The 16,241-nt window shown below is 44.6% G+C and overlaps 1 protein-coding gene across 3 annotated transcripts in view; it reads left to right on the top strand.

Annotated features, from left to right (window-relative positions):
• prickle2b (prickle homolog 2b) overlaps positions 1-8,890 on the top strand; it is a 105,104-nt gene extending 96,214 nt beyond the window's left edge. For all 3 annotated transcript variants that reach the window (XM_008409547.3, XM_008409542.3, XM_008409543.2), the window contains 5 exons: positions 35-172; positions 1,722-1,925; positions 3,154-3,340; positions 4,337-5,191; positions 6,491-8,890. In XM_008409547.3, coding sequence (XP_008407769.2) covers positions 35-172; positions 1,722-1,925; positions 3,154-3,340; positions 4,337-5,191; positions 6,491-7,425 — 2,319 coding nt within the window. In that variant the 3' untranslated portion in view covers positions 7,426-8,890. The remainder of the gene's footprint in view (positions 1-34; positions 173-1,721; positions 1,926-3,153; positions 3,341-4,336; positions 5,192-6,490) is intronic.
• Positions 8,891-16,241: the final 7,351 nt, after the last annotated feature.

Here is a 16,241-nt window from a genome sequence, read left to right as displayed (position 1 = left end):
TGCTGATGATACGATGTGTCATGTTTGTGTCCAGGTACGCTACTGCAACAGCCTGGACGACGAGGAGAAGCGAGAGCTCAAGCTCTTCAGCAACCAACGGAAACGGGAGAACCTGGGCCGCGGCAACGTGCGTCCGTTCCCCGTCACGATGATGGGGGCCATCTGCGAGCAGGTGCCCAATTTTTTTATTATTATTTTGTTTGTTTTTTTGTTTTTTTTTACCCTCAAAGGCATAATTCTTTGACCGTGAGGCCCGTTTTCGCCTCTGAGTGGCGTGACGGGATGGGATTGAGCGCGACGCGGCCCAAATGCATCATGTGGCCCGTGGAACGAAAGCTATGAGTCGTGCCGCCAACACATGGAGCGGTCTGCTGGCGTTTCAGCTCCCGTGATGTATAGGACAGCTGCTTCGCGTTGACACGTGAAGGCCAGAGACACAACATTTGTCTGGCTTTTCCAACGACGCCCTGACCTTTCCTGCCGCAGAAGTGTGTCTTGAGTTTTTTTCTCTCTGCCATCCTGGCCTTCCAACCCTGCTCTTGTGATTTAAAATCTGAGCGTGACGTATTGTCTCTGAGAGCGAGGTCAGTGTTAAAACATCCGTGTTATTTCTCTGTGGTACCCAGTGTGCTGTGAAATGGTCGATATATCGCTTATACGTTCCCCTTTAGCATCCTTATGGGACTAGTGAGTGTAATGGAGCATTCCTTTAACAACAAACCTGCACAGTTTAGCATCGACTGTGCAGAGAGCAGGTTGAACTGAAGTGCATGGTTGGCTCTTGTCCATTTAGCTCGCACGAATCAAACCACATATCCAGTAAAAGAATTGGTAGAACATCCGTCATAATTTCCTGGTTTTTAATTTGTGTCCCTCTTTTGGCCTCCCAGCAGCAGACTTTGTGTTAGCTAGAACTTGCAGTGCTGTGGAAAATGATTTTCCCCTTTGTAGATTTTTATGGGTGGACTTATTGGTTCAAAGAGTGCTTGAGCCACCGAGGATTGAGAACAGCAAAGTAACTTTGGACTTTAACTGGTCCGTTGCAACACTTTTCCTTTTCAGCCATTCGGCATTGCATTTCCTGCTGGGTGAGCTGAGAGGCCGAAGTCGTCTTATTTGAATCTAGAAACTCTGTTTCTCGTGATAAAAACACAACACAGTTGACAAAGAAAACCAAAACAAAATATGTGACACTACAGCAGCAGGATGCAGAGTAACAAAAACGCTCAGCCAGAACAAAATGTATTTGTTTTTCAGTTGTTTCTAATCAAAGGCAACTCTAAACAGGTGGGGGTTTTACTCTAGATTTAAAGGAACTTAGTGTTTTGGTTGGTTTTTCAGTTTTCTGGAAGTTTGTCCCAAATTACAGGAGCTTAAAAGCTGAATGCTGCTTCTCCTCGTTTGGTTCCGATTCTGCAAAGCATCTCTACTCGGGGTTTCCGATATCCGCTACTTCATTCAGAAACGTTACAACATTCTGCTTGGAAAGAAAAGGTCTTGCTCTGGGATCCTTACCAAACAAGCCGTGCGTGTTCTCTCTAGTTTTAACTTTTTTTAATTTTTAACTTTTCCTTGCACAGTGAGGGCGTGTGGTCCTGGACGTAGTTAATGAATTTTACAAAACCATTGAAAATTGCGCATCTCTAAATAAATAAATTTGCTGGGACGTTCTGGTTGTGGATTTAAATCCAACAATAGTTTTTTGTTTTCTTTTTTGGCAGTGTGGAGGCCAGATAAACGGCGGCGACATCGCTGTGTTCACATCTCGAGCCGGCCACGGTGTGTGTTGGCACCCCGCCTGCTTCGTGTGCAGCACGTGCAAGGAGCTCCTGGTGGACCTCATCTACTTCTACCAGGACGGGAAGATCTACTGCGGCCGGCACCACGCCGAGAGACTGAAGCCGCGCTGCACGGCCTGCGACGAGGTAGACGCACGGAGACACAACTACGTGGCTGCAGACAGACAACCGTTTATCAGTGGTGGACAAAGTAAAAGTATTAATGCTCATGGTCAAATCTTACTCAACTACGAGTAAAAGTTCACAGGTCGAAAGTTTACTACAATTGAAGTACTCTTTTGAAATATACTTTGGTATTTAAAAGGAAAAAAAAAATTTGAACATCGATACATTGCTGTGCTGTTTTCTGAGTGTTTTCACAGAACCTCGTAACTTGTTGGAACCGCCTGATGTTGTTGGTGACAAATGTAAAACCACTCTGCTACAAAAAAATAAATAAATAATCAACACCGCCTGTAAAAACCTCAGCAAAAACACGCAATAAAAAAATGACAGCTATTATCATTATTTCTTATCATCTGAAACGTCCCCAACACCCCGAAAGGAAAAGAAAAGCAGGAGAGTAACGCTGGTAGCTTCAGGTGACGCCACGCTTAACATAAAGGCTTACAAACTCTGAGCTCAGATGTGGCCGTGGGTGGCGCCGGTTCTGTCTCCATTGCCGAGTTTTGTTGAAAGCAGCGGACTGCTAAGCTTTAATGAACCAAAAGAAACGAGTAACGACAACCTTCCTAGACGAGTAGTGGAGTTGAAAGCCCTCCATGCTGTCTTTGAAATGTAGTGGAGTGAAAGTCATAAATTCCCAAAAGAAAAGCGCTCGAGTTATTATAAGTCAAAAATTTGACTTATAATAAATACAGTTCTTGAGTAAATGTACTTTGCGAAGGTCCGCCACCGCCGCCTATAAACGGTTACAGATGTAACCGTGTCTGAAAGCCTATTTATAAAGCATCTGCGTACAGCTGTCTGTTGCTAACAGGCTTTCCTGTTTTAATGGGGTCATCTTACAGTAGCCTGATCTCCTGAACATTAACGGTAAATTACTTACTGTACAAATGGGAACAGGGACACTGCAGCACTTAAGAGGCACCCCCGACGGTTTCATCAACAGTTCAATTAAAAGCAAATGTACCACCTAGCTTGCACCAAGTCCCCACTCAAATTAGCCTCCTACTCAAGTCAGACACAAAGAGGGATGATCTCAGAGTTTGAAGCAGCAGCAGCAGTGGTAAAGCGGAGCATTTAGAGAAGGAGAGAGAGAGAGAGGGAGGGAGGCAAGCAGAGTTTCTGTGTTGTCGTTCAGCACTGAGTAATAACCCGGGCCGCAATCAACCATTATCTCTCCTTTCCTCAGATCATCTTTGCGGACGAGTGCACCGAGGCAGAGGGCCGCCACTGGCACATGAAGCACTTCTGCTGCTTTGAGTGTGAAACGGTCCTGGGCGGCCAGCGGTACATCATGAAGGAGGGACGGCCCTACTGCTGCTCCTGCTTCGAGTCGCTCTACGCCGAGTACTGCGACTCGTGTGGGGAGCACATCGGTATGCCGCTTCTGCACAGGTTTTCAACACTTTCTTAATGGAACGGCGTCAGCCGCGGGAAGGCATTTGGGGCCAATTGTGCTGTCGCGGTTAAGTTCAAGGGCCTGGGTGGAAGAGGAATGAGAAAGTAGTCAAAAGGAAACTTTTAGGAGTCATTCAAACAGCCTGAATCTTAGTGAAGAAATAATATTTTGAAGACCGAGGAGCACAATCAGCCAGGTCAGGGAGGAAGTTGTAGAGAAGGAGACTCCTAAGTGTCACTTTTAGGTTTTTGTTGGTCAAGAGCGAGCTCCACTTGTGTCACGTTTCAGAGGTAAAAAGAAAAAGTGTGGATTTGCGAGATCTGGCAGCGACTTGACTTTAAAGCGTTGCAACTGTCATGGCAGCAAAAGGCTGTATCTAAACATCAGTGATGTAATCTGTCGTCTTGCTCTAGAAAATACCTTTTTGGATTTGTAGGTTATGATTTGAGCATGAATTGCTCAGCGAGGCCCTGGATCAAGGCCCGTCTTGTGCGACTGTGGTGCTGTTAGCATTGATGCGATTATCATCAGGCATCACAGGAGTGAGTAAAGCCCATCCTTTTCAGGTGGTTCATTTTAATTATTTAGCAGGCAGGATGCTGTAAAAGTATTTAGCTAAAGAAGTACTGAGCCACCAGAGGCCGCTTTACAACCAGATGGCAATCATTAGCAAATAGCTGTTTTTCTTTCCCCCCACTGGCTGAAAATATTCCGAAAAAGGGGCGTGTTTATGCTGCCCTGGGCAAACTGTAATGAGTTTGCCACACAGCACTTGGCTTTCCACCTCCGGCTCCATTTTCCCAGTCAGAAAACTACTTAAAAATTGGGCTGCTATTCACATAAGTACGCATATTTAAATATTCCATTGAAAAATCGTTAAAGGCATTTAAATTTGTGGTTGAGGTTAGCGTGTTTGAATGCGTGTGATCTCACACACTCCATCTTTTTTTTTTTTTTTTTATTTACCGTGCAGGAATCGATCAGGGTCAGATGACGTACGACGGGCAGCACTGGCACGCCACCGAAGGCTGCTTCTGCTGCGCCCGCTGCAAACGCTCCCTGCTCGGTCGGCCTTTCCTGCCCAAGCAGGGGCAGATCTTCTGCTCGCGCTCCTGCAGCTTGGGAGAAGAACCCAATGGTTCGGATTCCTCCGACTCGGCCTTCCAAAGCGCTCGCTCCACCAGGGAGTCCAGGCGCAGCACCAAGACGTCAAAGAGCGGCGGTGGGGCGCCGCCGGAGAGGCACTCTGGCGAGGTGGACCCTCTGTCTTTACAAATGGACCTGCTCAGTCTCTCCAGCCAGACGCCCAGTTTGACTCGCGAGCCGCCCTCCTGGCAGAACCAGGAGCAAGCCGGCTATGGCTACGAGCCGCAACCCGACCCGACAGCTGAGCCCACCCCTCTCCAGATCCTCAGCCAGTGCAACGTAAGGAGCTCCTACAGCGCCACCTCCCCCGGACAGAGTAACCAGCAGCACAATCACAGGATCAGTGAGAACGGCGGTGGGAAGCGGCCCCCCGTCTCCGCCATGAAGGGCCAGTCCTTCAACGAGAGCTGGCTCCAGCCGCCAGTTCCGGAGGAGTACTACCCACCCAAACTGAGGACCCAGAAGAGCATCGCCGAAGTGCAACACAACGGATTTTCCTCGGATAAGCGCTCCATCAGTTTGCACGGGTTTCAGAGGGACAGAGACGGAGGGGCTCAGACGACTGCTCAGGTGGCGAGGAGCAGGAATCCCATTAATGCACTTAGCTTCACAGAACAGCTGACCCCACTGGAGCAGACCCCGAGAGGCTCCATGGAGTCCCTGGCTTTGTCCAATGCTACAGGTGGGTGTGGATTATTCCCTGTTCCGTTACATTTCAATGTTTCAGATTGAACTAAGGGCAGAATTACGTAAAATCTACCTTTGTTTTTTTTTTGTTTTTTTGCCTTAAATTGTATTATAATGTCATCCCCTCATCAAAAACATGCCTGGGGTGTTGCTTTGATTCTTTCACGCATGTTTGAGAAATCCTTTAATCTCCCATGGCAACCATTCAGCTGTGCAAAATGCCTGGGTGGGACGTAGCTCCGCCTTCGAGGCGCTACAGTTTCCAAGCCTCCAAGCTTTCGCCTCACAGAACTCCCCTCTCGATCTAAAGAAGTTCAAGAACAAATAAGAAACAAAAACATTGACAGTATCGAAAATGGAAGCATTCGAGAATGATGGAGAAAACAATGAACCGGGGCAACCCTGTCCTGAAGTGGCCATTTAACCAAAATTACTCTTGGCAACTCATCCAGGAAGTAACAACTAAACCCAGAACAACATTTAAAGCACTGCAGGACTTACTCACCTCAATTAAAGTCAGGGTTCCTGAGTCAACAATAGGAAATTGCCTGGGCAAAAATGGCATCAGGGATTGAATGCTAAGATGCTGAATAAAAGGAAAAGAAGGGCACATCTTACTTAAAAACAAAACCTAAACAAAAGTAAAAACATGGAATATATTCTGTGCTCTTCCATCTGGACCTGAACCGTCACATCATTTCAGTTCATCGACATGATGCAGTCAAACATGGTGGTGGTGGTGTGATGGTCTGGGGCTGGTTTGCTGCTTTAAGACCTGCCCAGTCTGCCATAATTGATGGAACCATGAATGCTGCTTTCACTATCAAAACTTAAAGGAGAATGTCTGGCACAAATATCCAGACAGTCTTCCAAACCCCGCCAGGAAATCCATTTCTCATTGACTCAAAAGAAAAAAAAAAGGAAAATAGGGATTTTGAGGTGGTCTTGGTTTAAATCTAGCTGAGAGGCTGTGGCATAACCCAGACAGGTCACTCCTGGACAAAAACCCTAAAGTGTGGCTAAATAATTCAATTCTTCAAAGAAGAGTGGGTCAAAATTCCTCCACTGCAATGCAAGTAAACCCACCGTCACTTATCACAAATGCTTCATGGGAGCTGTTGCTACAGTTGGTGGTGGCACAACCAGTGAGCTTCAAGTGTCAATTATTTTTTACATCATTCAATATTTATTGAATGATGAGACAAAATCTGTAAGGACACTTTTCACTTCTCTGTATTTTGAGACTTGATTTGCATAATCTGATAACTCTTTATTCTTCCCTGCTCACTCCCAGGTAACTCGGCTGACGGCGGAGGAAAGAGTCAGGACAACCTCTCCCGTTTCTCCATGCCCGACCTGAGCAAAGACTCGGGAATGAATGTGTCAGAGAAAAGCAACATGGACACCCTGAACTCGTCCGTGCAGTTCCGTAGCTCTGAGTCCATTCACAGCCTCAACGCCAGTCAGCCGTACCTGGAGATGAACCCGCCCAGGTCTTCCCAGTACCAGATGCAGTATTGCGACCCCTCAGGAATGAGAGTTAGTGCTGCAGTGACTCATTTACCTCCTGCCTTCACCTACCAGGAGGAGGACAGGATGGTCAGCAGCGCCAACGCCGCGCGCCTGCCGCCCATCAGCGAATGCAGAGTGAGCGGCGTCGGCGTACGGGGAGCAAGCGTCCGGACAGACGCAGCTGAAGACACCCCTCAGAAGCGTCGGCATCACCATCACCGCCAGCGGCGATCCCGCCGCTCTCGGTCTGAAAACGCTCTGAACTTGGTGGCCGATCGCAGGGCGAGACCCCAAGACAGACCCCAGCTGAGCGTGCGGGAAGACTATGATCGCTTCCCACCGCCCAGGAGCGCCGCAAGCCAGTTTGGCCCCGGAGGACGGGGACGATACCAACCCCAACTCTTCAGGCAGTGCCCCCGGACCACTTCAGACCTTTGTCTGCAGAACCCCGCAGCCAACAGGCGCACTGGATTGAGCCAGTACTCCTGGGACGAGTACTACGACGACGACTGGTGCTCCACTTGCTCTTCATCCTCTGAATCCGAGGACGAGGGCTACTTCCTGGGCGAGCCCATCCCCAGGCCCGTTCAGCTGCGCTACATCAACAACCAGGAGATGGTTCACAAGTACAACAATGCAGGAATCGGAGGACCCAACCGCAGCGGGCAGCTGCACATGCGCAAACGCAGGAAAAGCAAGAACTGCATTATTTCTTAACATCCGGACCTTTTCTACGGGACACCTCTTTTTTGTTTAGCTTGGGTACGCTAACGTCCTCTATTGGGAACAAAGAAAAGTTGTGTTTTTGAGTGCGAGTTATCAAATAGTTGAAAGTCGGCAATGAATCAAAGCTGGCAAACCATGGAACGGCAGTAATGTTTGCGTGGTTGCTCATTTTAGTATTTCATATTTCCATGTGCGGTTTTATACGTGTTTATCAAAAGCTGATGTGCAATTTCTCTTAAACATCGTTTTCTTTCTTTGCTGCAAGGAGGAACGTAATATAGTCCGTTTGGTACAGTTTTATGTTTTCAGTCAGTGTGACCTACTAGATATAGGATGGATCTAATGTTCTGCTAAAGTTCATAACCTGTACATAGATAAATGGAGTATTAATTTCACCTAAATTAAAAAAAAAAGTCACTGTACATATGATTGTAAATGTGGGCCCATATTTTTATATTTTGTAAAGACGGAATGAGGTAGATATCTATAATGTAGAGCTGGAGAGTGACAAAAACAACTCATGCATGTGCTGTCTGGCTGACTTGGTGCTGCATTTGGAATAAAGGAGTATTTCAGAACAACACGTTGGTGATTGAGTGTGCAAAATATCTCCACTCTCAGTCCGTGGAACGCGTAAAATGACTGACGTTGTGGCGTGGGGGATGATTGGAGTCACCCTCCACTGGATCGTCAGCTGGTGATGGGTGCAGTCACAGTCCGACACACTCTGCCCATTGTCCTGCTAAGAAACGGGAGATTATTGCATCAACCTCGGTGAGACGAAAAAATGTTAACTAAAGGTCTCAGTTATTAAAACCAGGTGATGTTTTTTTTTTTTTGTTTTTTTTCCTTTTTAAATCTGTTTTTGGGGCAGTCAGACATTCCTTTCGCCTGTATTGGTTTATTGGTTTGTTTTGTTCAGTGACATGCTAATGTAATATTCCTGTCTGTCTGCGCTCTACTTTTAGACCTGGGATTTGAAAGTCCGGTCTTCCTTGGCCGATGTCTTGCAACATTTAGATGCGTGTCTGTTTGGAGACACTTGAATCAAATAACAATACTGTTAGCACATTCTTTAGACTTCATGCTAACACTCTGGTGCGATGCACCAGGGAGATATCTGAAAGTTGAATTATTTTGTGCCCCGTACCAGATTTAGTCGCTCAAGAATGGGATTTTAGCTAACACAAAGTCCTAATCTCAAAATTAGCTAAAATCAGTGACATGCATATGTAATAAAATGACACGGTGCATTTTACCAGTATTAAGTCCCTCATGAATGATGTTCAGATTGCTGCATTATATGTTTTTTGTTTTGTTTTTCCTGGGTTGCAGGGGTTTGGACATGTTTTGTCCCGACAGAAGTTTTCCCAGGGCAGGCCTACTGTACGGTTTTTAATTGTATATTTGACTCTACATGTACAGTCTTCAATAAACTCGTTTGATTTCTGCTGAAGACCTTTTCATGCAACGCCTGCCCTAATGCTAATGTTTCCCCGTTTTCATATGACTTGTTGATGAATTTGTGTGGGACATTTTCACTGCAGACAACATGATTACGAAAAAGTTTTGCTATATAAACGTCATAAATTTTTACGACTAATGCCTAGCTATCCTAGATGCACACAGTCATTGTGAAAGATTGGGTTTTCCCTAAAAAATTGTAGTTTTTCAGATTTATTGGATCAAGAAGCTAATGTTTATGGTCTGTAGTTCCATTCTGCAACCTTTAAATTTTTTAAATGGCTGAACTGATTGGAAGCGTAAAGCTCACTGGATACATCTGGCAGAAAGTCTTAACTGTAGACAAACTGGTATTGAGAATTAACTTTAGTCAGGGACATTCCTGGTCACAGCATAAATGTTAATGTTATCCCTCTCTTCCATAACCTTCCCAGTGTGTCTTCAGATGGTCTAATCTACTTTTCTTACAGACTTTAACCTTTTCCTGTTCACGATTCCATCTGTCACAGCATCATGAAAAATTATTTCAGTACGTCAAGCAAATGACTTCAAGGGCCGAAAGCAGGGCTGTGAAAAAGCTGTTAATGAAATTGTTGAGTAGCATTTTCTGTGAATTGGAACAGAAATTGGAAGTTTTGAAAACAGAAATCGAAATTAAAAACGTACGCAAACAGAACCCGAGTCCCAAAAATGTCAAATCATCATAAAGCGCTACTTTATGAGCCTTTTCAACCTTTCCGATTTTGGATCTGGGTGGTTATTCACACAGCAGCTGATGGCTATTTACACAGGAAAAAAGAGGCAGGAGGTGGTGCGCCACTGGTGACCTTCCTGTGTGAAACACACACTGTGAACAGAACATGCAAATCATTTCCAGACAGTAATGGCCTACTAGAAAAGCAGAGCAGTGTAAATACTCCAAAAGTATTATTCACTCCAATCGCTGATATTTTTTTCAATTTTACACCAATTTACTTTTATGTCGGACGATTGCTCCGACTGGAACGCTTCACACGTTGCGTTCCCGGTGCATGTTTCACACGGGAATATAATGACCACCCAACGCAAAAGGCGACGTAGGTTTAAGGCAGTGGTCCCCAAGCTACGGCCCGCGGGCCGGATCCGGCCCACCGCAACATTTGGTCCGGCCCCCTGAACAAGACCAGAGAGCATTCAGATTTTTTTTCATATATTGTATTTTCCCGGTTTATGTGTGGATTTTTCTTCAACCACCAGGGGGCTCTTTAGCAGGAGGTGTGTCCCGTAAGCTGTGGGTGTTTGCATGGCGCATTGCTGCCATCTGTTGGACTTTTAGGGAACTGCTTGACTTTTATGTTATTTAATCAGTACGGTAGAGCAGATGAACACACGTGTTTGTTATGAACACCGCATTCCAGGTTTCCCTCAATGAAATATATACTAGTCAGTCCCAGTGACCGTTTCACTAACGGTTTTTGCCCAGGTGCTTTCTGGGTAAAAATCAATCGAGAAATGATTCTGGCAATTTCCGTCAGCTCAGGTGATAAACGTGTAACACTTTTTCTGACTCCGGCCCCCCACCAGAGAAGGGAAAAGTTATGTGGCCCTCACAGGAAAAAGTTTGGGGACCACTGGTTTAAAGGTTCATAAAAGTGTTCACTCAAACTCATGTGATGTTTTTGAGACGGGAATTCTTTTAAGATGAACAAAACTGGTTTTGGTGTCGGCCCCACCCGTCGTTAATTTCATCCTCCTGGTTGGTGTTAAAGCTTTTGTAGAGTTCAGAATCAGAACGGATTCAGCTGAAGTCACATATGTTTCCTTTGTCTTGGGCTACAAAATTATATTTTATATGTGGTTCTTAAACTGAAAATCAAAGGTGTTACTGTATGTTGGAGGGGGAGAAAGGGAAATCCACATTTTCATTCATTTATTTTCCAACGCTGCCGTGTCCCATTCAGGCTACCAGTGTGGTTGGAACTGATCCCAGCCACCCCGATGGCCGGATTGCCAGTCCTCCTGTGTCGGAGGGTTAACCATTGGCATAAATTAGCTGACAGGTTGTATTGCAAAGTGTTAAGCAGTGTCATACTGTAAATCCGATTGCTTCTGATGTCCATGTGGTGAAGGGATTACTCTTGCTGGCTCCCATAATCCACACGGACCCACCTACTGTATTTGCAGCAAGGTGTATGAATGCTGTCCTGCTGATTCAAAGTCACAGATCCATTCACGCCTTTGGGGAATAATTGGGCACATAAGAGTGTTTATCTTACCACAAGTGCGTTTCAGTTCTCGAGTCTACTCAGAAATACTTGGGCAACTCCTAGATGTGGAGGGAAAACAAGCAAGACACGAAATATTTAGAAGTTTCTAACATGTGAACCCCATTATTATGTTGGTCTGCTGATAGCCTGGCCTATAAATCCAGACGATTCCCAGTTTATAATCAGTCCTTAAAACTGGGAGTGCAGAGAGGACAAAGTTGTCTTTTAAACACTCACTTCCTTTTACATCGTCATCACTAACCCTCATTAGTTTCTTTATTAGTGCCTCACCAAAGTGTGTGTTTGTGTGGAGTGTCTCCATGTGTTTAATTAAAAGCAAATGGAGGCGGCACAGCGAGGGCGGTGGGGGCACAGATTGCTGCCATATGTTTCTCAGACCGTGCCACATCCAAGGCAAGCGGATAATCCGAGAGGTGCGTCAAGGATGCTTTCAGTTGCCACGGGCAGGACAGACGATGACGTGTGGCCATAATGGCTTCGGTTCTGTCTCTGCAGGATGTCGGGTCACGCTCTCAGAATTACAGCCAGGAAGAAGAGGAAGGTTTGTTGATCTCTGAGACTGAACCAGTCAGACAGTGTGAAGGCTAAGCATTTTTATTTGCTCCTAATATTATGTTTGAGTCTACACATGCTCCGGCCGTGGAGAAAGATTTATTTTCTCACCTTATCAATGTTTCTGGTTATGTCATAAACACGTTAATAACTGGTGAGAAATCTTGATGTGTTCCTTATATTACAGAGGAAAGTAATGTATCCCATCTTCACTTCCTTTCACAACCCTTTCAGAATAAAAGTTTATCGTTTTATGTCACTTTGGGTTACCACAAATATTTTCAGTTGTTTAAACTTTGCCCAAATTTAGAGGTTTATTTTTTAACTTTTTGAATGTTTGGGAGAATTGTATTTACCACTGTATGGGTCAGCCATCTTGGATTTCCTTCCTATAGCTCCCCATCTTCCAGCAAAAGAGGGTTTGCTGGAATTTCAGCCCATTCTTCCAGATAGAAGAGCTGAAACAGAGTCTGAATTGTAGGCCAACTGACTCACACACCTTTTCTGCTCAGCCAAGTCTATGGTGCTGAGATTAGAGCTTTGTGACGGGTAACTCAGGACCTTGACTCGTTTGTTCTCAAGCCACTTTGAAACCGATTTGGCCGCATTACTAGGATGATTGTCTATTCGAAGGACCCACTTCTGCACAAGCTTTGCCATTTTGGCTGACGTATTAGGATGCTGCTTCAACATGGCTACATTGAGTGAAATGCTGTAAAAGTAACTACAAAACATTTCCATTTTACTTTAATTAGACTACAGGGTGTTTCTCCAAAAATGAAAGTCTTTTTCTCTAAGTGTATTTGCAAGTTGCAAGTTGTTGTTTTTTGTTTTTACCCCTCTTTTGAAACAATGGTTTCCTCCCCTCTGAGCGGCTCTTCGGCCTATGTTGGAGCTGGACTCAACCTTCTTATGCGTTTGAAAGGCGTTTCTTGTTTGGTCAGTAGATCCCAGTCAGGGATGTCCTACCTGAGATTAAATTATGGAAATTCAATGCTAATAATCACAATCTGGCTCTAGTTGTAAGAATCTCTAAAAATCACTCTGTTGGTAAATGTTTCTGCTTCCAACTCATCAACTTAAAATCCAGAAAAATTCACTTTCTAAAGTGTACATATGAGACTGAAGGTCAGCACCTTGAGTTGGTTCTCGAGAAACGGCTGCAATTTAGCAAATAAAAATAGCTGGATTTACTTTTTTTTTTATAACAGATGAATGCCAAATTGTCACAAATGCACACATAAGCAACTTGTCTTCCGACAGCAGCAGCGACTCGCTGACTGGCCTCGCTGAACGAGGGAGGCATGTGACCAGTCGGAATGAGGCCTCGCTGCACTGTCTCCACCCACAGGACCATCATGTGTGTTCAATTACTGTGGCAAGAATGCACAAACATCAAGCAAGAAATCACTTTTTACAAGGGCACATGTTGCAGTTTTTTAATGTTTGCAACTTCAGAGGGATATTTGCCCTCCCCGACCTCCCTTCTTCAATGGCGGCAGTAATCCCCCATATTCTGACATCGTATCTTAACATGTCAGGTATAATCGCTCTGTAAGTCTGTGTAAAAACAGGGTCAGGAGGGCGGAGTCGGCTCATCCTCCCCTCACAGACACCGCTCTGTTTCCACTCGGCTGTCCTCTGTGGGACGGGCTCGCTGCTCTCCTGAGGTGGACGCATTAATGTCCTGTGACAGCAACCCTGTTGTCCATCTGTCTCTCTTCTCTTACTTTATTTTTTCTTCTTACCAAGTCGCTCTAAACTTCACCAAGCAAATACTGAAAAGGACATGGATTTTCAAACTGTACAAATATCAATTATGGCATGTAGAGGCCTTAATTGGCATCCTTCCTCCACAAGGGGCTCTGATTCAACATGTATGTAAGAAACAGTTATCCTTTGCCACGGTCACTCAGTCTGACAGGTGGCTTGGATGAAACGTTGCCAGGTTTGGGTTGAACAGCACCAAAGGGGCGCTTTGCCACGAAGGAGCACTGCATGCTGGGGCATCTTAGAGCCGCGCTGCCAGAAGGATCCATCTGGATCAAGATGTCAGCCCCCACCGCTTCTCCTAACTCCTTTGAGTATATGGGAGTTAGCTCTGGTCCCGGGGGTGGAGGGGCTCCATCTGTGTGGCACCTGTAAGCAATCACAACAGCTAATGAAGCTTAATGCAAGGCAGCATTTGGTGGAGAGATTCCATGAAGCACGTTAATTAGGCTTAAGTTGTGCCTTTCTTTCTTTTTTTTTTGGCTGGTTTTCTCCTGCTTCGCGCTCTTTAGCAGATGATGATGGATGGATTGTTTAGTCCTCCAGCTAATCACCATTATGTCGAAGCGTTACGATCAGAGACACTCTGGGGCAACGGGTCTGAGAGTTTGACTTGGGTAGATGCCACAGAGAGACTCTAAGACTTCACATGTAGCAAAATGAGAGATATTTACAGCGCACTGCAAAATTGTGGATATTTCTTGAACTTTTTCACATTTTATCACAGCATAATCTGAAATCTTTTGTTATTTTTCAGCAATCTGCATGTGAAACTCGTGAGTGTTGCTTGAATTTGTATTCAGCTACGTCAGTTAATACTGTCAAATGTTTTTTTGGTGTATGTCTCTTCCAGCTTTGCACATCTAGAGTCCGTTCTTCTGGGAACAGCAACTTTCAGTTATTGACACAGATTATCGAGTGGATTTGCATTTAGACTTTGACTGGGTCTTTCAAGTGAAAAAGCTTCAAGTTATGCTATTCCATTTTAGATTTGGCTGCATGTTTCGGGTCGTTTTGTTGTCCTGCTAGAAGAAAGATGCAGTTTAAAGTGTTTTGCAGATTTTCTTCCGGGATTGACCTGTACTTGGCTGCAAGCTGTGAACATCTTGCTCATTTTGGATGCTGCCATCACTGTGCTTAACTGATGTGATCACATAGAGGAAGTTAGTTTGCAGCCCCCACAGTATTTTTGCAATAAGACCAAAGCATTCAAATTTGGTCTCGTTTCACCAAATTTGACCAAAACTTGACCAAATGTTTGACTTGTGGTGGTTTCTTTAACCAGTGGCTTTCTTCTTGCCAGTCTTCCATGAAGTTCAGATTTGCAGAGTGGCGTCTACAGATTCTCCCAGCTGAACTGTGGTGTACTCTCTGAGTCACTATGAGAAGTTTATACGGGTTTTTTTATGTTAATTATGATCACAGTTAATGTGCACATGTTCAGAGAGACCTGCTAAATTCCCCTGATGTCCGCTTCTCATCCTCTTCCACTTAGATCATCTTCAGACGCAGTCAGCAGTCCAATCAGGAGACCTTTTTGAACACCAGGTGTTATAAGTGATTTGTGTCATTTCATTATCACATTCACATGCTTACTCAGAACAGCGCATGTGTGTGTGCGTGCATGTGTGTGTGCGTGCATTTGTTTGTAATACCTTGTGGGGACACATATGACATTGTGGGGACCCACTGCTCTTTGTGGGGACCGAAGCCTGGTCCCCACAAGGGGAAACGCTGTTTTTGAATCAGGGGTCAGATTTCTTACTAAGGTGTGAATTGAGTGTTGTGTAGGGTTAGGTATGTAAGTGTTAGAGTTAAGATAAGGGTTAGGTTCATGCTGTAGAAATGAATGGAAGTCAATGGAAAGTCTCCTCCACATCTAAGTCTGTTTGTTCCACTCTGATGTGGAAAGTTGTCAGTGAAGCTCCGTGGAGACAGGCGGAGAAATAATAGCTTTGGTTGTACGTTTATCAAAAACAGAGGGCAACTTTCTGGACTCTGGTACATCAAACATCACCAAATACACATGTAAAACAAAGGTGATGTTCAATTAAAATCTCAAATAAGGGAAGAATTTGAACTTATGTTTGTCTCGTAATCCCCACACTCTCCTCTACCACCTCACAAGATGGCAAGAGAGTCAGATTTACTCTTTTTTTAACATCTTTATCATTGGCAATGGTTTCGATTTTCATCATATAATGAAAACAATTTTGAGTTGCAGTCTTGGGCATGGTAGGATGCACTGATGGATTACAGCAGAAGAGGAGCAGCGCCATCTACTTTTGAATGACTGTACTGCCTTTTTTGTAAGCCTGCCAAGCAAAAAACACTGGATGAATGAAAAACCAAACCACTGGGTCCTCTAAATAAGACTGGATCAATTTTAGGAGATCATATTTACTGTATTATGTAATGACAGCTCTTCTGGGATGACAATTAACTAATTGTTTGGTAAAGTAAGAGGTAGCTCTTAATTAGAGGTATTTAGCATACAAGTTATTAACTGTAGAAAACGCTTCAGGTTTGATTCCACTGAAACGACAAATGGACAAAGAACTTTACAATAATGTCTAATTCTGTGTGAATTAAGGCCCAATTTTAAGATTTGTTACATAAACACGACTCAAAAACCCAAATTAACGGAAGGGAAAATATTCTTTCGTAATTTAATAAAACCAAAATCTGAAAAGTGTGGTGTGCGTTTGTGTTTACACCAGATTTACTCTGACAGCTTAAAATAAAATAGAGGAA

The sequence above is a fragment of the Poecilia reticulata genome, chromosome 5 (assembly GCF_904066995.2).
Source record: "Poecilia reticulata chromosome 5, P_reticulata-male-v2, whole genome shotgun sequence".
NCBI classification, from domain to species: domain Eukaryota; kingdom Metazoa; phylum Chordata; class Actinopteri; order Cyprinodontiformes; family Poeciliidae; genus Poecilia; species Poecilia reticulata.
Note: the sequence above shows the minus strand (reverse complement) of the source record. Positions and strands in the feature narration are given on the sequence as shown.